The sequence below is a fragment of the Crotalus tigris genome, unplaced genomic scaffold (genome assembly GCF_016545835.1).
Source record: "Crotalus tigris isolate CLP2741 ecotype Arizona unplaced genomic scaffold, ASM1654583v1 scf7180000018016.4438896, whole genome shotgun sequence".
NCBI classification, from domain to species: domain Eukaryota; kingdom Metazoa; phylum Chordata; class Lepidosauria; order Squamata; family Viperidae; genus Crotalus; species Crotalus tigris.
Window position 1 is genome coordinate 673186 of NW_024096778.1, and position 27755 is coordinate 700940.

A 27755-nucleotide genomic window follows, 5' to 3' on the forward strand; every position below is an offset into this window, starting at 1 on the left:
GAGCACAGGAATTGGTCTGCAACTCTTTACCCTACACATCTTTTCCCAGGTAGTGCAGTAGCTGTAGATAAGGCAGTGCTTGTGCATTTAAGGAAACAGCTTGTGCTTTAAGGAGTGACAGGCATCTGCTTTTGCCTTCATATTTGAAACAATGAATAGCCCTAGTAAGTACAGCTAGGATTATAATGTGTATGTCATCTTCGAAAAATGGCAGTGAATGAATTTGAATAATTCTGTGCATTACTACTTGGCAAAATTATTTTTGATCTTAATTTTGTTAATGAATGTCCTAGTTTTAGGTATGAATTGGCTACCTGTATATCCAGTTTAGTAACCTTAATTTTTTTTCCTTCTCTGTACCATTGTGTATACATATAGCATTTGACACCAGAGATAAATTGCAGTTACGCTATCATACTTTGCAGACATGGGGATGGAAGGGCAATATAATACCCCTAGGTTATATTGCTGCCCACCTAGCCTCCAACTTTTTTGAAGGTTATAAATCATGAGAAAATGGCATTATCTTCATATACAAAAGTCCAAGTGCGACCAATAAACATATCTAGAAAATGAAAATAGTGGATGGATGGAATCAAGCATTTGCCTGTTTAGGCCATCAATCTAGGGGAAAAAATGACATCTCGGCATAAAATCTTATCTATCTGCATTCTATTAAATATATATTCTCCATTAAGTTGGGCCAAGCTCAGCATAGCAATCACTTTTGCAAATATAGTTCTTGGCAGCCATTCTATTTTTTAAATAATAGTAATTTTTTTTTTAAAAAAAAATCGGAGCCGATTCTTCTGATGGGTCCCATATAAGGGTTCTACATTTCTTCGGGTTTCTTCTCCCAGTGACAAGTACCACAGGATGAAAAGAAATTCGCTTTTGAAGCAGGCGTTTCGGACTCAATGACCTCGTTCGAATTTCAGAAAAAGCCGAGGTGGGCGCCCTTCGGGTTTATTAATTATATAACACTGCCGACTTTATAAATGGCCTCTCATTTGGTTCCGAAAGTTTTACACTCGTTTTACACCACCAAACAAACAGAGAGGAGAAAAATGAAAAATAAAAACGCCCTTTAGTACTCTTTCCGGCCGCAACCCCTCCCCTCCTCTCCTCTTGCCCTCCCCCGCCTCTCTGTTCACCTCACTGGCCATCGATGTCCCAAAGCTAGAGCGACGCTCCTTTGCCGCTTCCGTCTTTTAGCGGAAGTTTGGCCGCGTGACGTCACACGGCGGGGACCGCGCCGTACTTCCCTTTTACCCTTGTCCTTGGTGGTTGTCGGCGGAGGCGAGGGAGGGATTGGTGGCGCTGTCAAGATGATGTTTCGAACCCTTTTGGTACGTGAGTCCGGCAGAGGGGGGGGGAGGGAGGGACACGTTACCCTGGGGAACCGTTGAGATGAGAGCAGCCGTCAGGGACGATGGCGGAGCTTTGGAGAAAAGCTCCTGGCTAGTGACAGCGGTTGGTATGTGTATGTGGGGGGGGGGGGGAATCCTTTTCTTTTTTAAAAAAATGTCCGCCTTTCCGCCTGTGTTGGGGCCTGAGGGTCAAGACTGCTCCTCTCTACTCCGCTCGACAATAACGGTATGAAGCCGGGTGGTTAACCACAGAGAGGACAGCTGGCCTGAAGGTGACTCAGGCGGTGCAGATTTTTCTGGTGGCTTCCCGGTCTTGGTCCAGCGCTAATGGTTGGCAAGTACAGCTTGTCATGGGGTGCGGGCTGAAAGAAGAACGTCCCGCATTGATTGTCTCAAAGATTGAACTTAAAACAATTAAGATATATATAAACTAAAAACTATTGATAATTGTAGGAAAGTTATTTCTTATTTGACTGATAGAATAAGAAGTGTATTAATTCAATATGAGACAGCACATATTAAGGGGAAAAGAGGAAATATCTATTGTAATAGTTTGAGATTTGTATTAATGATATTTGCATGTAATTGAATTATAGCAACTCAGCCCTATGTTGTTTTTCAAAGATATAAATATGTTAGAAAATCACTAAAACTTTCAAAAGATGAAGAGCGTCCCGGTGTGGATAGTTGGGGAGCGTAGCGCGAATCAGGCTTCTCTCCCATTCAGGGAGTACAGGTGGCCCTCGACTTACCACAGTTCCATTTAATGACCGTTCAAAGTTACAAAGGCACTGAAAAAAGTGACTTAATGACTGTTTTTTTCCACGCTTGTTACTGTTGCAGCATTCCCAGGGTCGTGTAATTTACATTTAGCTGTTTGAACAATGGTTCATATTTATGATGGTTGCCGTGTCCGAGGGTCATGTGATCCCCTTTTGTGACCTTCTAACAAGCGAAGTCAATGGGAAAGCCAGATTAACTGAACAACCGTGTTACTAACTTAACAACTGCAGTGATTCGCTTAACAAATGTGGCAAGAAAAGTTGTAAAATGGGGCAAAACTCACTTAACAAATTTCTCACTTAGCAACACAAATTTGGGGCTCAGTTATGGTCGTAAGTCGAGGACTGCCTGTACTTGTCTATCCCTTTGTTAGGCTGATACAGATTAAGATGTGGTTTGAAAGCTAACAGGATTCCGAGGGCTGTTAAATGTAAGATGCTACAGTAAGGCTAAATATATATAAGAATGATTATTCCCAGCAGTAAAAATAATGGGTGATCCTATTTTTTCAAAAGATGCTATGCTAATTTTGAGAAAAGTTAGTGTAAACTGTGATACTCATGGATGCAGCCTGTAGACCCTTTGTAAATGATTTTGATGACAGTAGAGATGAAAATTATGGACATTATGCTATCCATGTAGAAGGCTTTATGTGGATATTCAGTATGCACATAGAGCCTTCCTCTACTATTGTTTTTGTTGCGATCACTGCAACTCAGTTAGCATATATTGTAACAGCATCCCACAATTTAATGTTATTTTCTTATTTAATTTATTCAATTTATATGCCATGCATCTCACCTTCAGGTATCTGTTATCATAGTTAACATTGTTAGGTTAAGTTATTAGTAGGTTTTAGGGGGAGGTGGTTTGTACTTCTGCAGATGCGGCTTTTTAAAAATTATAATAAATAATCAAAATATAATATAGCATCAGCCTTTATATATTACTGCTGTCATTAATTAGGGTGGGTTCATGCTAGAGTCTCTGCACTGACTTTGTTACACCCACAAAATATATATTTGTACTTCTGTTGTAGGCTGTACGGCAAGTAACACAAAACCCCATAAACTTTGCCTCTCGCAGGCAGCTTGCAAACAGGATTTCTGAGAAGCAGAAACATTTTCAGGTATTTGCTGATTATCTTCCTACTTTTAGAACAGATAAATGTAATGGAGCATTGGTATCATTCCTGCACATTGTTTATGTAAAATTAGCTGATTCAAGATACTTTATCAGTAGTTATTGAGTAATAAAGCCATAATACAGCTTCTTTTTTAAATTTGTATGTTTGGTTGTTATGCTATTCCAAAATCCTGAATTATATTGAGATGAATATATGTATAACTATCAGTGTGTATGCATGTCTTTGTATGTATAAATAAACTTTTAGGTAAGAAAAATTTAGGCTTCTAAATTATAAGGGTACTCAGTGAAAAAGTTAATGCAGCAATTTTAATTCATTGTTTTACAGTTATTAGGTATCATAAGCAAGAATTAAAACTAGGCTCATTTAGTCAGTTCAGTAGTTAGCTATGCTTCAGGGTTGGCTCATTATGAATTCCTGTATTGCTGTTAAGTAACTGAAATATTAATGCTGTTTATTCTAGAATTTACATACTAGCGAGAAGTCCCCATGTCACAGTGTGAACATTGGCAGTTGGATGTACTTTTACCATTAAGGACAACTGCAGTAGAATGAGAGAGGGATAGAAAAGTGGAGGATTTTATGATTCTTTTGCTATATACCACTATTTACCGCTATTGGGAACTTCTGTGTACAAAAAGTCACTCTTTTCTCAGGGCTCGTCACTAAAAACTGCCCACTCTATTGCTATGTTAACACACTCCTTCCCTCTCTGTATTTGGTTTGGAGTGTAGTTTGTCTTTCTATATGGGGTTTTGTTTCTGTTCTGCCATGAGAAGCCGCCTTTTTATTATTTTATTTATATAAAACAGCTGGATAGTGTACTGGTTAGAGCACTGCTCTTTTATGTTGGAGACCAGGGTTCGAATCCTAACGGGTATCTACCTAGCCAGTAGGGTCCTTGGGCAAAGACCCCTTAACATTCTCTTGCCAATCTCAGATATGAGAGAGACATGAACTGAGTCATAGTGGTTTGGACTTTGCCTGCATTAATAAGGTCGGCATCTGCACCCGCAAAGAGAAAACAAATACTAACAAAATTAGCCAAACAACATATAGATATAGTTTGTTTACAAGAGGTACACATCAAAGAACAACACAGGAAATATTTAGAGTTCCCCAAATTAGGAGTATTATATACAGCACTAGCTGAACAAAAACAGGATTAGCAGTTTATATTAGAAAAGAAATTAATGCTAAATTGAGGTACCAAGATACAGATGGAAGAATAGTAGCAATAGAAGTACAAACCGAACAGAAATCATGGCTGCTAGTGGTAATATATGCACCAAATGAGAATCAAAAATAATTTTATTACAAATTACATGAGAAGCTTATAGAAATTGGATAGGGAAATATTTGTATGGTAGGAGATTATAATGTGGTAGTGGACATAAAAAAAGACTATATTAGTGATATGAAAAATAAAAAGAAAAGGAAAATACTACCAAAGATATTTTTTGATTTGGCACATAAATTTAATCTATCTGATCAGTGGAGGAAGAGGAATCAAAAAAAAAAAGAATATACATTTTTTTTCAAACCTGCATAAATCTTGGTTTCAAATAGACATGGTATGGATGAATGAAGAAGCAGGGCAAGACATAGAGACAATAGAAATAAAGCCAAATATATGGGCCGACCATAATCCTTTGGAAATAATTTGGAAAGGGCAGAAAAAAGTAAGAAGAAGATGGATAATGAACTCTCTCACATTTTGAAAGAAAAAGAATTTATAGTAAAGATTAGAAGGGAAATGGAATTTTTTTTCAAAGAGAATACAAAACAACAATCATCAGTAGAAATTATCTGGGACACTGCGAAAATGTATTTAAGGGGCTTAGTAATAGCTTATATGGCAAGAAAAAACAAGGTGAAAAGGCAAACACAAAATATACTCCAGGAAGAGATTAAAAAATTGGAATCTAAATTAGAAAAAGAGCCCCATGATGAATTGATTAAAATGGAAATGGTTTTGGCTAAACATAAATTAAACGTGATAGATCAAGAGGAAAGAGCAAAAAAATTGAAAATAGCAAAACAAAACTTTTTTGAACACGCAAATAAACCTGTGAGATGGCTCTCTTATAAATTAAAAAAAGAGAAGGAGAAAAAAATTATTCAGGAACTAACTACACGACAAAAATGGAGAGTCACAATACAAAATGGATAAAAAGAAAGAAGTAATTCAGAACTATTTTGAGTCACTATATAAAAAAGAAGAAACAGATGTGGAGAGTATTAAACAATACTTAAAGGTTAATGGTTTGCCAGAATTAAAAGAAGGACAGAGAGAAATATTGAATGGGAAAATAACAGCCTCGGAATTAAAAACTGCGGTAGAAAAACAAAAAAATAATAAAATCCTGGGACCAGATGGCCTTCCAGGGGAAGTATACAAGACTCTTTACGAGGACTTTGAAAAGATATTATTGGAGGTGTATAATGATGTGTTGGAGAAAGCTAAATTACCAGACTCCTGGATAGAAGCCACCATATCCCTTATCCCAAAAGAAGGCACAGACCCCAAACAGATCAAAAATTACAGGCCAATCTCGTTGTTGAACACTGATTATAAAATTTTTACTAGCATAATTGCAGAAAGATTGAAACTAATATTACAGGAGATAATACACCCAGATCAAAATGTTTTTTTTACCTACAAGACAAATTAGAAATAATACGAGAATGGTGTTAAATGTCTTAGAATATTACAAAGCACATCCGGGAAAACAGATAGCACTAATTTTTTTAGATGCTCAGAAAGCATTTGATAATCTCAGTTGGCAAGTTTTTGAGGAATTGGATAAAATAATAAACAAATTTATTTGGTCAGGCAAAAAAGCACAGATAAACATGAAAATATTACAAGATAGTAGAAATAGAGGTGGACTTGGGCTCCCAAAATGGGAAATTTACTATCAAGCAGCTAGACTGCTCTGGATCAAGGATTGGATAAACCTAGATAATAAAAGGGTATTAATGATTGAAGGGTATGATTTACAGGCTGGTTGGCATGCCTTTCTATGGGGGAAACATAAGAAAACACACACATATTTTTATCAACATCAGATAAGAGATGCATTGATTCGGACGTGGGAAAAAGTTAAAAAAAAGACACTATAGGAAAATCCCAAATTGGATTTCACCGATGGAGGCAATGATCCATCCTAACACTCTGGATAAAAAAAAGATGATCAGATACAAAGAACTATTAGATAATCAAGGAAACCTCAAATTAAGAGAAGAATTAGAAGAACAAGGAATAACCATAGACTGGTGGCCATATTTACAGATCCAATCTAAACATAATAAGGATAAGGAAGAGCACGGAATAAGCCAGACCCTACATCAATTGGATAAAATTTTATCAGGTAAGGAAGGAAAATTTTTAACAAAAACTTATAAATATTTATTAAATGTAGATTTGAAGGAAGAAATAGTGAAAGGGCCAATGATAGTGTGGGCACGAAATGTGAGTCGAAATATAAAACTGGAAGAATGAGAAAGATTATGGAACATAAATTGCAAACTGACACTGTCAACTGCATATAGGGAAAATCAATACAAAATGTTCTATAGATGGCATTTAGCACCGGCAAGATTGGCCAAAATGTACAAAAATATGAATCCGGAATGCTGGAAATGTAAAAATAAGGAAGGAACGTTTTATCACATGTGGTGGCTGTGCCCTAAAGCAAAGACCTATTGGGAACGGATAAGGAACTGGATACAGGAGATAACTAAGGTGCAAATTGAACTCAAACCGGAACTATTTCTTTTGGGTATAAAAAATTTAAAGATGGAAAAACAACTCCAATATCTTTATACATATATTAACAGCAGCCCACATAGTATATGCCCAATGTTGGAAGGATGAAAACATATCTACAAATGATATGATTATATACAAAATTCTAGAATGCGCGGAAATGAATAAACTTACACTAGAATTAAAAGACAAAGAGGCAACAGAATTTTATGAAATATGGAACAAATGTTATAATTGGCTAGAACAGAGAAAGAAAAAGATATGATTACTGATTTAAATAAATTGTAAATAATATATATGAGATGTATAACACAGTTCTGTTAAAGGAAAAAAATGTATTTTTTCATTATTATTTTTTTGTATAGTGAAAAAAGAATAAATAAAAATTAAAAAAAAATAAGGTCGGCATCAGATGTTGGGGAACCAAGATAATCTGACAATAAGTGGGCACCTGGAACAAATCATACAGGGATGAGAGAAGAGAATCTGGAATTAATGGATTACTACTACAAAGTAGACTTAATAAGAGAGATACATGAAACATATGAAGGAATATGAATAGACAGAAGATTACTAAATGAAGCCTCCAGCTACCAGATTAAGGAGATACACTTAAGCAGAAACCAAGAAGATAAATATCCTGTTCTCCAAAGATCCATTCAAGTTGTGATGACTCAGCAGTTCCTCACAATGTGCAGAGATGTACACCAGCCAGTAAGAGGGCAGGATCTGGTGAGTGTCAAAGCCATGTCCTGACCGAAACCTAGAGAACCAGGGATACATCAGAAAGATAGCACCCAAAGATGAGCTGGTGAAAGAATGCCTGAGGTAGCAGCAGACATGGGAGAAAAATCAAGCAAACAAAGTGCCTTGTCAAGCCAAGATCAATCAACCAGATATCATGGCAGTAGACAAAGACCAAAAGACAACCACCACGGTGATAGATGTAGCAGTGTCAAGTGAAAGCAACATCAGGAAGAAGAAGTATGGGAAACTGAATAAGTACTAAGGCCCAAAGGAGGAAGTAGGGAGGATTGGAAAAATAAAGCCCAAAGTGGTGCCAGTAGTGGTAAGAGCACTCGGGCTGTGACTCCTACGCTGGGAGAGTGGCTCCAATAGATCCCATGAACAACATCAGAGGTCTCTGTTCAGAAGAGGGCCATGCTAGGAACAGCTAAGATGACTGCACAGAACCCTCAAAGTTCCAGGACCGAGATTGTTGAAGACTTATACTGAATTCATAATAGTCTGTAAAGCCTGTCAGTGTTCAACCACAAACCATTTGTAATAAGCTGGTAAACCATCTGGTCCAGTCACGTTTCTTTTTTAGTCTATTTTATGACATCATAAGCCTACCTCATTATGGAACCTTTCATAATCTGATTTTTTTTGGGGGGTCAGTTTTGTTTAAGTATTTATCCCTAGTTCTACAGATTCTTTGATTTTCTTAGCTTCTTTCATTTCCTCTTTCATTTTTTCATATCTTTCTTCCATTCTCTCGTCAAAAGCTTCCAAATTAGTATTAACTGATTCAGATACCTTCTCGCCCAATTCTTCAAATGTTTTCTGCAGCATCTTCAGGTAATCCCCCTTCAGTGGTTTGCTCTAATCTTCCTCCTATCGTACTTTTACTATTTTCCGGTGGTTGCCAGTCTACTATTGTAATCCAAAAGTGAAAGTGTCTGAATACAAATAAAGGACAGGCTCTCTTCCTTTTTTTCCCCTGTATCCTTAATACTTCAGTCTCAATTGACATTCCATAATTGTGGTCATGTAGTCTTCTCATATTACCGCCTTGTTTTGTAAAATCTACCAATTGTCTTATGTTAGATCAAAACAAAACAATTTATCTTTTGGAAAAATACTTCAGGGTTTATACATTCTTAATTCAAGCTAAGATTTTGAGTTGCAGGATTTGCTGTACTATAATAGCAGGTACCTGGAAGGAAACAATGCTTTGTATTTTAAGCCTATTTTCAACAGATCAAGATTTTGTTTTTGGACATTATAACTATGGCTACAGAAGTCTAATTTTCTTGCTGAGGAGAAACTTGATTTGTAAAAGATAATCCAAAACTAATATGTAAATACTGAGTTTTGTGTCATTGATTTTAGGAAGATAATGGCATTCCAGTGCATTTGAAAAATGGAATACCAGATATTCTGCTGTATCGCATTACTATGCTCCTTTCTCTTTTTGGTAAGTTTTAAGTATAAGCTAAGCTGTTTTAACCTCCTAAATTTTAAAAAGAATCTACCCGTCTCTATTTAAATCCAAAGTAGATAATTAGAAATGTTCTAGGTCTTTTTTAGTTGAACAAATACAATTTAAGTATTTGATAATTAAAATATTTAATGTCAATTATTTTGTAAAATATTCTCGATATTGATACTGTATTTGTATATATCAACCTTTTGTTATATAAAATCTTTCATATTATTCAGTGTAATATGAAAGAATTATTACCTCATCCTTTTAATCTGATTTAGTTCAGAAAAAACTATATTATAAATATTTGACTGGGTTGCCTTTTGGGGATGTTCTTCATCTAGATCTTTATATTTGTGTTACAGGACATAATTCAGATATGTAACTATTTCCATTACAGAAGACTTAAGTCTCATTCTGTTCAGTAAAAAAAAAAATTGAATACCATTTTTAAAAATTTAGACTTATTTGCTGTTGGCTGTATTTGACCCAATCTCTCAGTCAATGTTGAAATTTACTTCTGTTTTGACATCTAGATTTTAAAATGGTTACCGTAAATGCCGGCGTATAAGACGACTTCCGCGAGCGCTGAAATCGGCGCCAAAGACGGGGGTCGTCTTATACGCCGAGTCGTCTTATACACCGGAAATACTGGTAGTTTCCGGCGTATAAGACGATGTTCTAGGAATGCGGCCCGGCTATAAAGACGGGGGTTGTCTTATACGCCGGGTCACCTAATACGGCGGCATATATGGTAGTTTTAATTGCTTAATGTCTGTTATGCTGCTTTTAAATTACAGTAAAATTGTAATTAGCAAAAACACATTTACAGTGTTTTAAAATACTGCTTTAAAGCTTAGAGGTTTGGGTAATTAATTTTTAAAATAAATGTGCTTTACGCTTTATTGAAACGGGACCCATATTTAAAATGTAAAAAATAATGGAACGAAGGACTTTTCTAAAATCTTTTAATCTGGCACCTCTGTCTTTAAAATGAAAGTAAAAGGGTCTGTGTACATATCTATTGTATTTTAAGGGGAGCTACAATTGAGCATCTATGTTCTGGCTGTCATAATATATTGTCTTTCTTATCTTCAGGAGTTGGCTATGTCTTCTATAATTTCTACGAAATAGGAAAGCCAAAGAAAAACTAACTCCAGTTCAGAAGATGCATCTTGGAATAGCATCATTCTGTTCCATTCCATTACACTCATCAGGGACCTACTTTGTCCTTGTCATAATACTTGATTTTGTGTTTGGGAACAATGTTTGTTAAAAATGTAGTAACTGCAATCATTAAACTAGTTTGGCCTGAAGGATATATTTGCAACTGTTAAAAGATCATTTGTTGAATTTTGTATTTGTTGCAAGTGCTACTGTTTGTGGTTGCAAAAATGACCAATAAATGCTGAAATATGTGATAATTTACCTTCTTGCCTGGTTTGTCATTAAAAATATATCAAAATAAATAAAGGTGTCCTAATAATATAAGAAAAACATGATCTGAGGATTAAGCTAATTTGCTATTGCTAATGAAAGAATGCTATCAGTGGGATATGAAGTGGCTGCAATTTTTAGCGATTTCCTCTTTGACTCCAGATCGGCTCTGCTGGTAGACTAGAAGATGGGCAGCTGTACTTTTAAGAAGAGAAATTTGATCTATCTGTCCTACTCTGGATGAGATAATTCGGTTAGAGCAGACCTGGACATTTTACGGCCCACGGGCCACATTCAGTGCTTCAACTATCCCTGTCTGGCCTGCGGTGTCAGTGGAGGGGGGGGGTATTGGTAGAGGCATGGGGGGAGGTCTTGGCAGGGGATGTGGAAACCCCAGTTTCTCATGTGGCCCTTAATTTCCCTACCTCCGGGGAAGAGGATAGCAATTGTCTGGAATCTTAGTTCAAAAGGTATTATGAAGATAACTGAAAGGATATTGAAACTGAATTATCCACATATTATTTCAATTTTGTTTACTTGTAGGCTAAGAGCATAAAAGGAAATATTTTATTGGCTCTTAGCTCTTAGCCTCCTAGCTCTCTTTCGTGCCATAGCTTTTAGAAATTGTAGAAGCTTTATGTTTAGAAATAAGCATGTGTTGAAATATATACTTCCTGCTGTACAGTAATTTATAAAACCACCTCACCAATACATATAACGTGCAGCACATTTGATTAGGACAATTAAGACCCAGAATGTAGCATGAGCTTGCTAACTCAGGCACCGCTTTTGCAAGAAAGGGGCAATTGTAACTGAAAATTGCCTGGCAAATTGGAAGTTTATAGAAAACTGAAGATGGTGCAATGTCTTAGCCTTAGTCCTTCAACGACATGGGACAAGCATAGAATGGCTGAAAGCAAGTTCTTCATTGCAAAAGTGAACTTATTACAAACTGCGCTTTTTAAACACTTGCTGGCTGGAATGCCTGAGGAATGCCCGATTCTGCTACCTGACTAGCAGAGCAAGAGATTAATTCAACGAAATACCTGTTGCAGAGGAACATGGAATATCAGAGGAAAGTAAGTAGGAGCTCAGGGTCCCTAAAATGGTATACGTATCAATCAATACATGAACAACTATGATGTTTTTGTGTAATTAGGTTATTAGTTTTATGATTTGTGCAGAGAACATAATCACATTTAGGTCATATTTATGCAGAAATATTGCAAATTCAAAATGGTCCACAAACTTTTAAAAAACACTGCATAAACTGCTGCCATCTGCTTTTCAAATAAGAGGTATGAATTTAAGTAAATAACTCAGCTATCTTCCTGGTTTTAATCGCTCTCCCCTCCCCCCCCTTTCGTACTTACTGATAAGGAATGCAGGTTATGGGATCATCTTTCACACAGGGATTAAGGAGAGGAATGCTGAGGAAAGGCATCGGCCATAAAAATAAGTGATGGTTTCCATGGTTTTTTCCCCAGATTCAGGGGTTTGAGTCCCTGATTGTACTTGTGGATGAATGCAGCTTTTCATTTCTGAATTCTGAGAATTGGAATTCAGGAAAAACATTCTCTCCCTGTCAAGCTTTCTGACTTTTTGCATATGGTTCCAACTCTGAATGTTGTCAGAGCTTCATGTGAATCTTGGTGATATAAAAGGGAGTCTTGAGTGAATAATATAACACAAAGCTTGGTGCTTGTTTCATTTCTTTCATAAACAGAATAATCTAACTTGTTCTAGAGCAGTGGTTCTCAACCTTTCTAATGCCGCGACCCCATAATACAGTTCCCCATGTTGTGGTGACCCCCAACCACTTATACATCACCGGGTGCCAGGGGCATGGCCAAAGAAAAGGGGGGAAAATGGCGGACAGCCTTGTTTGGCGACCCCGTGAAATGGTCGTTCGACCCCAAATGGGGTCCCGACCCACAGGTTGAGAACCACTGTTCTAGAGTGAAAAAGTAATTGCCCCTCTGTTTTAGTAAATTCAATTAAGGGTACAACTAGGTCTGGTTGTTTGAGTTCTTTATTAAACAATGAGAGATGATTTGGCCAGATTTATATGAATCTCACAACTACTGGTTCCAATAATAATATACTCACCACATAGATTCTGGAGCAGAGGTCCCCAACCTTTTGAGCACCAGGGACCAGTTCCGTGGACAGAGGTTTTTCTACGGACCGGAGGGGGCATGGTTTCATGTACTGCCTGCATCCCGTGGATGGAGTTTTGCTTGTTTGCGCGGCCCGGTTTCAGGCATGCCACAGTCTGGTGCTGGTCCACGGATCAGAGATTGGGGACTCCTGTTCTAGAGGTATTTCATGACCCGCTCAAAAGAAATTACAGAAGTCCTCCAAATTTTTATTTTAAAAAGTCACTGACGTCTCTCTCAGTTTGGAATGGACTACAACATAGCTTTGAAGATCTATCAATGGAGAGTCGCAAACATAATCTTGATATCGAGATTTGTGTAACTTCAAAACAAAAGTGCCCAGGAAGCCACAAAAAGTTCTAGAAAAACAACCAGGGATCTGCAAATTCTTTTACTTTGTCTGTCAATATTAATAATTCTACCATTAGAAAAGTGGTAAGTAAAACGGGATTCATGAGGCTATGGCAAGATAGAAATGATGGCTCCTTAAGAGTAAGAACTTGCTCACCTCAGTTTTGCCAAAAAGCATTTGAATGAATCCTCCAAACCTCTGTCTGGGGTAGTTAAAATGCAATATTGCAGGCAAACTCTGCCCACAGTCTGGAGATCAATCCTGATCAGCTCAAGGTTGACTCAGCCTTCCATCCTTACGAGGTCAGTAAAATGACCCAGATTGTTGACATCTGTAAACTGCTGACCAAAAACTGACCAAAACTGATTGCAGTATTCTAGGTGTTCTTTTACTAAGGCTTCATAGAAGGGTATTAGTACCTCACACGATCTTGTTTGAATCCTTCTGTTAATGCAATTTAGGATTACATTGGCTTTTTTGGCTGCCGCCACACATTGTTGGCTCATATTTAATTGATTGTCCATGAAGACTCCAAGATTTCTCTCTCAGTTACTACTATTAAGCCTGGTTTCACTCAATCTATAGGTGTACTTTTGGTTTTTCTTGCCTAAGTGTAAGACTACTTTTCTCTACATTGAATTTCATTTTGTAGATAGGGCCCAGTGTTCAAGTCTGTCAAGATCCATCTGGATTTTGAGTCTATCATCTAGGTGTTGGCTATTCCTGCCAGCTTAGTATCCTCTGCAAATCTGATAAGTTCCCCTTCTATTCCCTCATCTAAGTCATTTATGAAGATATTGAAGAGTACTAGGCCTTGTGGTACCCCAATGCTTACTTCCCTCCATGTAGACATAGTACCATTAAGGATTATTCACTGAGTATGGTTTGTCAGCCAGTTACAAATCCATCTGATGGTGATGCTATCTATCCCACTTTTTTTCTAGCTTACCAAGAAGTAGCTTGTGATCTACTTCATTGAATACCTTGCTGAAGTTTAGGCAGTGGTGGGATTCAGCCAGTTCGCACCAGTTCAACAGAACCGGTAGCTAATTTTTTGTTGCCCAAGCCCAGAATGAACTTCTGGAAGCAGCATCCACACAAAGAACTGGTTGTTCACATATTTGAATCCCACCACTGAGTTTAGGTATACTATGCCCACAGCATTTCGCTGCTCTACTAATTTAATTACTTTGTCAAAGAATGAAATAAGATTGGTTTCACATGATCTTAACAAACCTGTGCTGATTTTTAGTTATTACTTTACTCATTTTTAGATATTTACAGATCTGTTTTTTTATTATCTTTTCCATTATCTTCCCAGGTATCGATGTTAGGCTGATTGGCCTGTAGTTTTCTGGGTCTGGGTTTTTCCCCCTTTTTTGAAGATGGGAACCACATCGGCTCTTTTCCAGTCCTCTGGTAGTTCCCTGGTGCTCCAGGGTTTTTGAAAGATATGGCACAGTGGTTCTGAAATGACATCTGCCAGCTCCTTTAGAACTCTGGGATGTAATCTCTGGGTAGAAGAGTATCAGGGCATTTGTTTACCAAAACTGAAGTGCTAGTGGATTATCTAGCAGTGATCTCAAACATACACTGATTTCAGTGGGATTTACTTCCAAATTAGTTGAACTAACATCCCAGTGGAATATGTGCCATGAGTTTATTTTGACTTGGTTTGAATTTTGAATTCAGTGCAAACCAAATGCAGCTACGAAATTTAGCTATGGCCATCACAAAACCTCTGGTTATTCCTCTGGTTTTTGACCTTTACACTTACAGGGAAGGCAAACCTTGTTGAATGGCTCCTGTGTGGCTGTTTTTTTTTTTCTTTTTAGAGATGGTTCTGGCCTCACTAGTCTCCATGCTATTCAAGATATTTGCACACATGGATGTCTTCACTTCTCCTTTTCAGATTATCTTCTTTGACATTAGAACAAATTTTTTCTTTTAATTTCTTATCCTTATATTGTTGTATCTTTGATGCTCCAATCATCAAAGCAACGGGGAACAGGGGTTTTTTTTTAGTTCCTGGATTCCTACCTTACAACTTAAAGATGTTTGAAAATTAAAGCAAAGGGAAAGGAACCATTGCAATATTGTGGGCAGAGAGTTAAAGAGCAGGAGAATCATGCTTCCCACAGCCTGCACAGAAACAGAAAGCTTACTGGGAGATATAAGGGTTAGAGGGAACATAACACCTCTGTTGCACAAGCTTCATTCGGTGCTGATCTGCTTCTGGGTCCGATTCAAGATAGCTCCAAGTTACCTGTGAAACCATCTTCATTCCATTACATCAGCTCCTACCATCCGGTCAGGCAGGGAAGACCTGTTGCGGACCCCATCAGCCAAATAATTCTGACTGGAAGGATCCAGGAAGTGAACTTTCTCTATTGTTGCCCTAACCTTATTCTTCCCCCAGAGGTGACGCAGGCCCCACTCTCCTGGTCTTCTGGAAAGTCACAAAGCCATGGCTCTTTAGCCTTGCTTGGAACTCACAGAGTAGCATGCAGTCCTGGGGATAGTTACTGCCCTGAAAGCCCTCCCCCAGCCATTTTATTATTATTATTATTATTATTATTATTATTATTATTATTATTATTATTAATTATTATTATTATTATTATTTAACATTGCTTGACTCTTTTAAATTTTATATACTGTTTTTATGCTTTTTAAATATTTTATTTGTATACCGCCCTGAGTCGTTCTGTGAGGGAAATGGATGGTTCCTAGATATGATTGATAAATTAAATCGTGTGCTTTTAGATTTGAGAATGATTTACTGACTTAATGGGCCACCATTGGATCAATCAAAGAAGGTTATATAAAGTAACTGCTGACCGGCAGAAAGCATAGCCACTTGGAAGTCCAGGGTGAAATGATTGCCAAGGGGATGGGCCACACTAGGAATTGCAGGCAATGAGAGTGGGAGCTGCTGTTAGAAAGGAACAAAGCCTGGAAATCTTCTGTTTTCAAAGGCTCTGGTTGGAAAAAGCAGCTGTTATAAATCAAACCTGGAAAACATGTGTGTGAAGTCTTTTATTAATGAGACAAGGATGACTTTAGACTCCTCAGGAAGTGGTGAGGGGTCTATATTCTGATAGGTCAAACAGAAGGTTTGAATCTGCTCAAATATGCAAACCCAGGTAGAAGTTGGGCAGCGTGGGGCTTCGACATACACAGTTCTAACTGGTGCAGACTTTCACAGGCAGTATCTGGTAGGCTTCAAAATTTGAAGGTGGAGTGTCTAGAAAACAGATAGAGCAGGAGTGTCAAACTGCCGGCCCGTGGGCCGGACACGTCATCCGGAAGCCGTGCCCACCCCATTGCCAGCAATAGCAAAACCATCCCGATACATTGCGCGACATCACGTGACGTCGCGGGTTTGACATGTCCGAGATAGAGGCAAGGCATCTTCCATGCAGATGACAGGCAACTGAGCAGGGCCCACTTGGTACCTGTCTGTCTTTATAGCCAGATGTGGCTCTTGACTTAACGGCAATAGTCCACTGAGTCACTGCTCATTTGCTTATGGTCCATGAGCACCTTACTTTTGAAGTTGCCAGCCATGGTTGCTTCTGAAATGTCAGAAAATTTGTTCACTAAACTCTGAAGCCCAACAGATACTGGCTATGAAAACCTCTACCAGGCAGAATTGTGTGTTTCCCGAGGAACCCAATGACAATCACTAAAAATAATACAGCTGGCCTTACACTTACATCCATTCGTTTAGTGACTGTTTGAAGTTACAACAGCACTGGAAAAAGTTATTTATGACTGTTTTTCACATTTACAAACATTGTATCATTCCCATGGTCACGTGATCAAAATTCGGAAGCTTAGCAACTGGCATGTATTTATGACGGTTGCAGTGTCCCTGGGGTCATGTGATCACCTTTTGCGACCTTCTGACAAGCAAAGTCAATGGGGAAGCCAGATTCACTTAACAGCTTTGGCAAGAAAGGTCTTAAAATGGACAAAACTCACTTAGTAATTTTCTGTTGCTTAGCAACAGAAATTTTGGGCTCAATTGTAGTCATAAGTCAGGGACTACCTATACTTAGATGGATGAACCATATACTAAAGCTTCCTAATTTATTGAAATATGTAACCCTGCATATAGCATGTGATTTGAAACTGAAAGTACAGGATTAAAAAATCACATAGGATTCTTAAGATTAATCTTCCCTCTACAATTGTACTTTTTATTAATATATCTATATGTTTCTGGCAAATGACACTTAGCCCTAATGTATCAAAAACATCAGTGTATCAAAGTGTTATCAAAAAGCAGTTCTTAACTGTTGTTTCCACAACTGTCAGATAATAAAAATATATTAATATACCAAATTATGTGAAAAAAATTGAATACAGTAATGTTACTGTGTTATATCTTGTTATTATTATTAATCACACAGCCAGCCAGATGTTCAGACTGGGTTTGGCATTTTTTTCTATCGAGTTCTTACCAAGGACCTGGGATAGGCAGATGTGGATGTTTGATGGTGTTAGAGATATTGTTGCAGGATGGAAGCTGTTCCCAGTAGAGCCGCCTTTTGCAATTGACTGATGGCAAATTTGTCAGTGCCAATGGTGTCCAAGTGGTGCTCCAGTTGTTTTGGGATTGCACCCAAGGCGCCTATTACTATTGGTACTATCCTTGCTTGCCTTTGCCACAGTTGTTCTATTTTTATTTGTAGGTCTTTGTATTTTGTTTATTATTATTATTATTATTGTTATTGTTGTTGTTGTTGTTATTATTGATCATCGCACAGTCAGCCAGATGTTCAGACTGGATTTGGCATTTTGTCTACCTATCGAGTCCTTACCCAGGACCTGGGATATTATTATTATTATTATTATTATTATTATTATTATTATTATTATTATTATTATTATTATTATTATTATTATTTCAATGCCCAAAATAAATGAATGCAATAACAATTAATAGCGCTAGGGTGCGCTATTGGACAACAAATTACCCTTGTTAGAATTTCCGACACCCTCCTACTCCCAATTGTTTTGTGGAAAGGTCGCGCAGAGGAGGGTTAAAAAGAAACCCTTCTGAATGGTGGGGAGACTCGAGCAAGAAAACGCGTGCTTAGCTACGAGAGTTCCCTGGATGTAGCCGTGCCGGGAAGCTGGGACCTTTTGTTCTCCTGCGGGCGGGCTGTTTCTGAAGCTGAACCCCCACAAGCCCATCGCTCGGAAGATGCAGGAGCGCGGCTGGGACTGACCATCTCCAGGTGCCACCGCAGCGACAGCCACGAAGCGACGCCGAGGATATATGCTCGGAGGGGCGTGGGCATCATGTACGTCGGTTCTGTTAATGTTTAGGCAGGAGACGAAAGTCTTGGGCCACGCGTGAAGGGACGAGGCTCGCCTCCCCAGAGGCTAGCTTTTCTTTCTTTACCCCTCTCCCCATTTTACACACCTTTTTTTATTCTCACCCCCATCCCTGCAAACTATTCTGCCCCTTTTCTTCTCCTACTCCCTTCCTAACCACTGTGGGTTTAGGTGGAGGTGTCATCTGCCTTGCGCTGCTGGATTGATACGCCTCCCCACCAAGCCTTCGGGTAAGGGTCTGTTATCCTGGGGGGGGGGGTTTAAAGGAGCGAGGACCGCATCAAGAACAGCGCTTAAGTTGATTTTCGCCGCGCGCCTTGCAGCTCCGTCGTCCCAAGCAAGAAAGGGAGGGTCGCCTACGGGGCGGGGGTGTCTCTGGGGGCGCACCGCCTTTGGACCACAGGCTGAAGGACTCGCCCTCCTTCCTGGAGAAGAGCAGAGGTTGGATGCGCTGCTGATAGGCCGATGGTGGGGCGAAGCGGTGGTAGGAGGTCGGTGGTCTGTAAAAGAGGCAGGGGATGATAGCAGTACGGCGGGGTTGCGGTTACTGGTCTCTCTCTCCCCCCCATCTCCCCCCCCTCCGTTCCTTTCTGGCTAATTGAGAAAGTGGACATTTTCCTCTTTTCCCCACAAAGAATTGTGCTCAGCCGCGGCCGTTCTGTTCTCTTTTTGTGACTGGGTGGAAGCGGATTGTGTGAATGCGCGCACAGGCTCGTTCACAACCTTGGAGGAGAGGGGGAGCTTCTGATGGCTACGAAGTGGCTATGAAGTGTCCCGCGATCCCAATGGCTCTAACATAATAGGAATCAGAACGGCTAAATGTTTAATCTCATATGTTTTTCACGGGGGATTAGTGGTGGAGACTATCTGCCAATTGATTGTTATTGAATTTAGTCCTGCAGTTTGTCTAGGTGTTCATAGAATCACAGGGCTGGAAGGAGCCTTGGAGGTGTTCTAGTCCAACCCCTCTGCCAGGGGAGTCCTTATACTATCCCGGACAAATGGTTAATCTTTTTTTTTTTTTTAAACTTAAAGTTTGTGATTTGGAATTGGCCCTGTGTGTTTTGTCTTGCCTCAAAATATGGAGATTTGGTGCTGCTCGTTGTGTGAGGGCTTCCCTGTTTTGGAATCTGTCCAAACGCCCTTAGTGACACCCCTTTGCAATCTGCTAGGATGCTGTGCCTTGTCTTAGCAAGAGATAAGGTTAAGTCCAGCCTAGACATCTAAAGTTAGGAGGTATTGCTATGACTGGATTGCCAAACGCGTTAGCACCAGAACTTCCAGGTAACCTCAGAACCGCCTTTCCCCGTGCATTGAGCTGCAACTCCCACAACTCCTTATCACGATTAGGAACTATGGGAGTTGCAGCCCAGGTGCAGTGACCATTTAGCAATTTGGGTAAAACCGCTTAAAACCGGGAAAGAGAAATCTCTACATCCAGGTGCTTCACCGCTGCCTGGACTCTTTCAAAGGCCCCTATTGGTGGTGGTGGTGATCCTCCCAAGGCTTAGTCCTCTTTGGGCGGCTTTTTCAAGTACATCAAATCGCTGGGCGTTTTTTTCGAATCTCGTTGTCCTCCGTGACTGCTTAGTATTTTTGGGGAGCCGGTACTAGTATTTCCCACTTATGTTTGCATTAGCACTAGTATTCAATATATGGGACGAGAGTAAATTGAAAACAGATACTTTTCTTGCACGGACTGGGTGCATTGACAGGAAACGCATATACCCAGTTCTGGAAGCTGCCTTGGATTCTTAAACCTGCGTTAGTTTAGCACATTTTGTCTTTCCTTAGGCAAAAACAGCAGTCCCGTTCTGCAGCGCACTTATTATAATTAATATAATTTACGAATCGACTCCTTTCACATTCCGACTTTTTTTTTTTTGTCTTTTCTGGTGGGTACTCTGCACGAAAAATAAACTTCTCGGGAATTAGCAACCAACGGTAATCAAAGCAGCCATTGAGCTGGTTGAGGATGGAACAGAAGAAAATCTGGAAAAGTTTTTTCGCCTTTCAAGCACCGCCCTCTGCTTTTCCCGCTGAAATCCTGCTCGAGCCACGTGCCAACGAGAAGAACGGCGCGGCGGGCACGTGAATCGCCTCGCGGCCTACCTCGGTCCAGACGTTTCCTTTAAAATCAAATGCTCTGGTTGTCTGCCTTCGCTCCCCCCCCCTCCGGCCCATGCCCCTAAATGAACCTCCCTGAGGATTTTGATCCGAGAGCTCGCTTCCGTTCTTTGTAAATCTGTGGGAATCTGTAGCCTTGAGTAAAAATGTGACTTGGAAGAACGCGTGGAGTTGTGCGCCTAGACACGAATGGATGGGTGGGATAGAAATTCCAGTGGGATCAAAGGATGGGAGGGAGGGAAAGGTTGAATCCCGAGAAGAAGAAAGCCACGTTCCTAGTTCCGATTTCTCCCGGGCACTTAATTGCTGTTGGAAGGATTTCTACCAGCCCTTGTATGATTTGGGTTCTTTTCATTATCAAGGCAAAGATGGCACGTTATAGTAGCCTCGCGGTTCTCTTCCATCTCTGGATTTTAATTTCCTAGTATACTTCTGACTCGCCAGTTAAGACTTTGGAGTTTCCAGAAAGCCGTGCGCATGTGATTATGGGTTCCAATTTTGGAAAACGGTCCCAAACTAGGGTGGGGTTTTTTTTCGTCTTAAGGGGCTCCACTTGAGTTATCCCCCAATGAAGGGATATTTCTCCAACAAAAACGGAGGTTTTCTCTAGCAGAAGCCCAACGATCCTCTGCACATGCCGTCCTGGGTACAACCGACACAGCCTTGGAGCTCCCCGTCTCTCTGGCAACGGTCTCGGCCAAGCGACTGCCGAGCCGGCTGCCGCTTGGCTCTGGAGCAGAAAGGAGGCAGAAGGCTACGTGTGTTCTTGGCAGGCCAGACGCTGCCCCCTCACCGCCCTCTCTTTTTTCCCCTCCGCGCTCATTCCTCTCTCCCCCCCCACCGCCCCCTCGACCTTCCGCGGCGGGCCAGGCAATTCCTGCGCTCGCGCGGGCCTCCTCATGCCTCAGGAATGCGGCGAGGTATGCGCAACTTTCCAGAAGGCGAAGATCGGCGCTTCCCTATAGCCCCGCTGGAGAGGAGCGAAGAGCACAGTCATAGATCATCCCATGGCACCGATCCACCTTTCCCGCCGTTTCGTAACCGCGGAGACTTGGGAACAGCCCTCTATTAAGTAGCAAGATTGGGCAGAGGCTCTTCCCACTTGGTGAAGGCAAGGCTTCCCTGACGGAGCGACCCCTCGCAGCCTCGCCGACCGACCGAGCGAGGCGGCTCCTCTCACAGCAGCCGCCGCTGCTGCTGCCTCTGCTTCTGGCCGCGCCTTAGCCCAAGGTGCTTGGAGCCTCTCCTCGTTCCTGGCCTCTCCTCAAGCGGCAGCTGTAGGGCTCCGCGGCAGCTGCCATCCCTGCTAATCCCATCCTCCGCCTTCTAAGGTCTGTGCGCGCGGCGGAGTCGGGGAATCCCGTCTCTCCATCCGCTGGCAAATCTTCCCGGGCAGCACAGCCTGCCTCAGGGCGCGTGGACTGTGCACACGCTTGCGCCTGCGGTTTGAGAATCGCAGACGGGTCGAACGTACGTGTGAAAGAGCCCTTCGGGTCTCCTGCGGTTTGATGTTCTAAACGCGTGGGAATCTGGCCTTTCATTTAGACGCGCAAAGTGCATGCCGGTGTCTGTTGGGAGAGCGTTATTCGGATCGAATAATCCGGGGGGATTCATGGGCATTTTGTTGGCCTTGCTTTCTTCAAAGAGCCGCGGACTATCAGGAGTGGGTGGCGAGAATAAAGGCGGGAGTCTTCCCGTGAGCGCTTTTCTCCTACTGTCTTTGCCGTTTGGCTTTGAGAAGTCTGCCGCGAATTGGTCGCTTCTCCCGCTGGTGCTGCCAAAGTCCCCCTTGGCGATTGCGTGTAATTTCATACAGAAGCTCTGGACTAATTCATCTCCAGAGAGAGTTCAGATATGAGGTCACTTTCCTCTACTTCGTTTTATTCGTTTGCCTGGTCGGTGGTGGGGGCAGTAATTATTTTCCTGCAAATTCTGCAAGAACTATGCAGAATTATGTACTAGACAATTTTCTTCGTACTGTATTTCCTAAGAAGCTTCTTTCTCTTGCCTCTCGCTCCGGTCCTTTCTCCGGCTGTGCAAACAGCTCCTTATATGTAAATTTCTCGTGGTGGCCAGTCGTTGGCTTGCTGGAGCAAAATAGCATGTTTACTGTATTTGGCTTTGGATTTTATGCTACGTATGTACTTTTTATTGCCTCCAAATTACATTTTCTAGGTTTGATCACCCAGCGTGATCTGCTTTTGTTTGAGTAACAGTGCGAAAACAATTATTCCGAAATCATTCATAAAGTTTGCAACGGAAAGTAGAAGTATATAAAGAAACCCCGTTGTTAGGATACGAGATAGAGATTTATATATTCGGAGGGTGGAAGTTCCAGGAAGAAAGTCACTGGGACAAAAATTTCAAGTATTCTTAGCCCGCCTGCCTCTCTTAGTTTTGTTTGCTCTTTGCAAAGGGTTTGGACGACAGAGGGCGCCCTAAGCCTGGAAACACGTCTTCGTCAGACGCGTAGATTCTCCTTTCCCCTCATTTAAATGTATTTTTAAGCAAATATGCAAGGTCGATTTTTCCGTCCGCGGTTTAAGTGCGTGTGCGTCTCTGCGTGTGTCTGTCTGTATCTGTCTTTTGTGTGCATTGGGATAGGGATGGATCCAAAATAATAACCTGCCTGATCATCTGGTTTTGTACCAAAGCAGGAGTCACTATATATTATCTTTAGAGGTGTGTGAGAGAGAGTTTGTGTGTGTGTGTGTGTGTGTGTGTGTGTGTGTGTGTGTATAACTGTGTGTAATACAGAAGTGGAGCTGTTGCCATAGCATTTTATCTTCGCATTTAAAAAGATGCTGTGTGCCTGCTTCCTCTTTAGAGTGTCAGCCCTTGGCTCTGGTCCAGCAAAGCATTGGTGAATTCTGTCAGTTTGGTTGGGTGATTTAATACAGGTGCTGTTTTTCATTCTGCTTTAAAATTCCCTTTGAACGGCATAAAAGTTTCTTCCCTTCATGTGGTAATCACTTAATGATTTATGCCAACTGCTTGGCTTTGGGTAATTTGGGTGTGGTATTGGTCTGATGGTTAATATATACTGCTTAATGGATAGAGAAGAAGTCAAAGAATGTTTTTTTAAAAAAATCAAATTCCAGAGCACAATATTAACAATAGGAAAGTCTCAGCTTCAGTTTAGCGAGTCTCAATCAACTTCAGTTTAAAGTGCTGTAGTTTTTGTGCTGTAGTTAATGTGTCAGTCTGAAAGTCAAGAGACTGTGAGTTCTAGTTCCACCTTAGGTATAAAAGTCAGCTTTGTGATTTTGGGCCAGCCACTCTTTCTCAGTTATAGGAAGCAGGCAAGGGCAAACCACTTCTGACACCTTGCCAAGAAAAGTGCAAGGACTTGACCAGGTAGTTGCCCACTGATCGAAGGCACAAAACATAAACTCATTTAAGTAGATAATATTTATGTACAAATGCTGCTGCTAGCTCTATCTTCTATTTCACCATGAGGCAGAACACAATTCATCCAATAGTCAACAAGAAATAAAGTTAATTAGTTTTGGCTATCCTTTTCAAAGTACTTGAATCATTGTCAGAAAGGAAGGTCACAATCTAGGAAGGTCACAATCCACATTACCTATATGATCCTATTCATTTCTTCAGAAATAAAATGTATTGATACATATGGAACTTACTCTCCAATAAGCATTCATTTAGTTTCAGATTTAGCCATACAAATTAAGGGTGTCCAGATCTGTGTTAGATTATAGTCCAAGACTCTCGAGCAGGGGTGTATTTTTTAAAACCGACCCAGATAGCTGTTGCAATTGGAATTACTACATTTGTCTGATGCCCCAAATTTTCCTTTTCTACTCCACTAATTTTTGACATAGATTGATTGCTGTTTAATCTGTGGTTAAAAAAGGAGTGTCTAGAAAAAGAGTAGAAGATTTAAAAATCTCCTTAATTAATAATGCAAATTATTTAAATTCATAATACTGAATTCTACAACTTGGGTTAAATTATGTAAATCTCACACATTGGCATATGTTTTCTAGTTGTAAATGATTTTTTTCCCCATGAATCAAAGAAACAATGCCTTGAGTATCCATCTTATTTTTCCTTCATGCTAGGATATTTTAATAAAACCCAGATATATACTTTGATTTATATCTATAAAGCCCTCAGACCCCATTACGTTCATTAGTAAAAATGTATTGTGAGATTTGCAAGGATACAGAATTCTAGAAGGCTGCTCTAGAGCTCACTTGAAACTCAATGCCTTAGCATTACCCATAGATCAGTGTTTCTCAACCTTGACAATTTTAAGGCATGTGGACTTCAACTCTCAGAATTCCACAGCCAGTAATGCTGGCTGTGGAATTCTGGGAGTTGAAGTCCACATGTCTTAAAATTGTCAAGGTTGAGAAACACTGCCATAGATTGTTCTGTCAGACAGATAAAAAATAATCAGAAGGATTACTGAGTTCAGAAGAGATGTCAGTTTAAAGATTTGCAGGCAACAATATATTTCTGGCCTGATGATGTAATGGGCTGCCTCCTCCCCACCATTCATCTTTTACTTTGGAGTTGTTTTTTCTCTGGGGGTATGTGAACAAAATGATCTGGCTGTGTCTGGGGCTGTTCAATGTGGGTGTCAGATTTCAAGGGTATGTTACATCCCCTTATGTATAATTTGTTTCAGATTTTAGGAAGCAGGGAGGAGTGGGAGTAAAAAGGCTGAGGAGTTGTAAGTAGGGTGAGCAATTTTTATTACCCTTTCCAAACTACTGTGAATCTTTCAAAGGTTAGCCTCAACTAAGTGCTTTAACGGTTGTGAAAAAGAAGCCAAACTCCCAGTTGAAAGTACTATAGGCTTTTTTCTTGCAAAGAGTCTTCTGCATTACCATCACGGGAGCTGATGCCTGAATTTTCTCAAGGGTAGCATGGTGGACAGGAGTATAAAGACTCAGCTTGAATTGCTCATCATTTTTGTGTGCATTTGTGAAATGCAGAATTTTAAATGCACTAGAACCTTTTTTAAAAATACTGATAGTCATGCAGGAAAGGGGATTGGCAATTTTATTCTAGATCAGAGTTCCCCAACCTTTTGGGTACCAGGGATCGGTTCTGGGGAGAGAGGTTTTTCTGTGGACTGGAGGGTGCGTGATTTTGTGTGCTGCCTGCATCCTGCAGATGGGACTTTGCTTGTTTGTGCGGCGCGGTTGCTGGCATGCCGCGGCCCCGGTACTGGTCCATGGACCGGGGATTGGGGACTCCTGTTCTAGATTACAGGTAGTCCACGCTTAAGGACCAGTCACTTAGTGACTGTTCAAAGTTACAACAGATCTGAAAAAGATAATTACAACCTGGATTCAAAATTCTGATGTTTGTCCACCCTTTCACAGGAATGTGATTGCATTTTTTGGCACTTGGCAATTGGCCTGCATTTATGGCCATTTGCAATATTGCACAGATATGTAACCATTGTTTATGATGTTTTTCCACCCCCCAGAAACTGGCATTTATCGTTTACTTCCGATTTCCTGCAAAAAGTGCCTGTAGGTTTAATGACCACAGTGTTTGCTTAACGACCATAGTATTTGCTTTACAATTGACACAAAAAATGTTCTAAAACTGGGTTAGTCATGTGATGTCCTGCTTAATGATTGGTGTGATTTGTGACATTTGTAAGTCAAGGACTATCTGTTTCAGGGAAATATGTAATGCTTGTTCTTATTTTTGGTATTCTATGTATTTATTGAAATAGAACTGTAGAGGTAATCCCCGAGTTATGTCAGTTGACTTAGCGAACGTTGTGACATAACCCCCCCCCCAATTACTTACGATACAGTCCCCAGATTAGGAATATTGCAGAACCACATTCACCCTTACGAATGACTGCAGGGGCACTGCAACATTCACCCTGGCTATTCCCTCCCCCCTGCTGGTTTTCCATAGGCACTAGCCTGTGGATACTCACCTTGCAAAGATCTAGAGCAGCGGTTCTCAACCTATGGGTCGGGACCCCATTTGGGGTCGATCGACCATTTCATGGGGGTCGCCAAGCAAGGCTGTCTGCCATTTCCCCCCCTTTTCCGGTGGGTGCCTTACCTCCCTTGGGCTGGGCCAGATGGTGGCGCAGCCGGTGGTCGGCCTGCTCCATCTCTGCCGCTTGCCAGCTACGTCTCGGCCGGTGCAGGGGGCGGCACCATGCATGCGCGGCACTCCCGGGCAGGGAAAGTCCTTGACTTATGACAGGTTTGGTAGTCCTCGACTTATGACCGGTTTAGTCATCGACTTATGACCGGTTTAGTCCTCGACTTACAACTGGTTTAGTCCTCGACTTATGACCTTTGGTTTCTTGGCCTGTTTCGGTGCTTCAGGCCCTCGATGCATTCGCAGAGAATGGAGAATGGAGGCCTAAGATACCGCAAAATCACTAGAGATCAGTAGCGCGAGACCTCACCCTACTGATCTTACATGATCTCATGGTACTTTAGGCCTCTGTTCTGTGCAAATGGAGGCCTGGACGAGATCTATGGCAAAAGGATTTGCAAATGGAGGGAAGGCCTGAAACATCAAAGCTTTCCCTCTGTTTGCAAAGCCTTTTGCCATCTTTGCAAAAAGCCTTTGCCACCGAGAATGGCGTCTTGAGTTGACTTGCGTGGTCCCTCCTGGCCTTCATTCTCGGTGGCAAAGCCTTTTTGCAGAGATGACTGGAGCCTATAGGGACACAATCTTTTGTCCCTGCAGGCCTTTGTTCAAGGCAAAACCACAACAGAGAGGCTGTAGAGGAGACAGCTACCTTGATCATCGAGATCTATGTAAGGTAAGTGATCCGGTCGGGCAGAATGGGGGGGGGAGAAGCATGAGATATGTCAATGGATCGGGGGAAACCTTGGGTGGTCGGAAACACTAGGCGCCTCACAGCCTTCCCCACCCTGAGATATTTCGTGTGCACTTAACAAACTGCACATTCAATTAGCGAATGTGTGGGCAAAAGCAGGGAGTGATTGTGGTCAAGTTATGCGATTTACTCTTACGAATCCTCGGGTTACGAATGTTAATTGGCAGGCTCCATTACATTCATAACTCGAG

General features: G+C 40.9%; 2 protein-coding genes across 9 annotated transcripts in view; both read left to right on the forward strand.

The window, feature by feature from the left end:
• Positions 1–1222: 1222 nt before the first annotated feature.
• Positions 1223–10709, forward strand: LOC120309435 (cytochrome c oxidase subunit 7A2, mitochondrial). The gene is made up of 4 exons (XM_039346629.1): positions 1223–1349; positions 3193–3282; positions 9188–9272; positions 10380–10709. The coding sequence occupies exons 1-4, from the start codon at positions 1329–1331 to the stop codon at positions 10433–10435; spliced, it is 252 nt and encodes an 83-aa protein (XP_039202563.1). The 5' UTR covers positions 1223–1328; the 3' UTR covers positions 10436–10709.
• A 7592-nt stretch (positions 10710–18301) lies between these two features.
• Positions 18302–27755, forward strand: part of COL12A1 (collagen type XII alpha 1 chain) — a 135524-nt gene continuing 126070 nt past the window's right edge. Inside the window, exon 1 of one of the 8 annotated variants that reach the window (XM_039346632.1) lies at positions 18302–18544. The gene's annotated coding sequence lies outside the window, so the exon portion shown is untranslated. Of the gene's footprint in view, positions 18545–21655; positions 22037–27755 lie in introns of those variants that run through there. The other 7 variants (XM_039346637.1, XM_039346633.1, XM_039346630.1 and 4 more) reach the window with 7 other exon arrangements.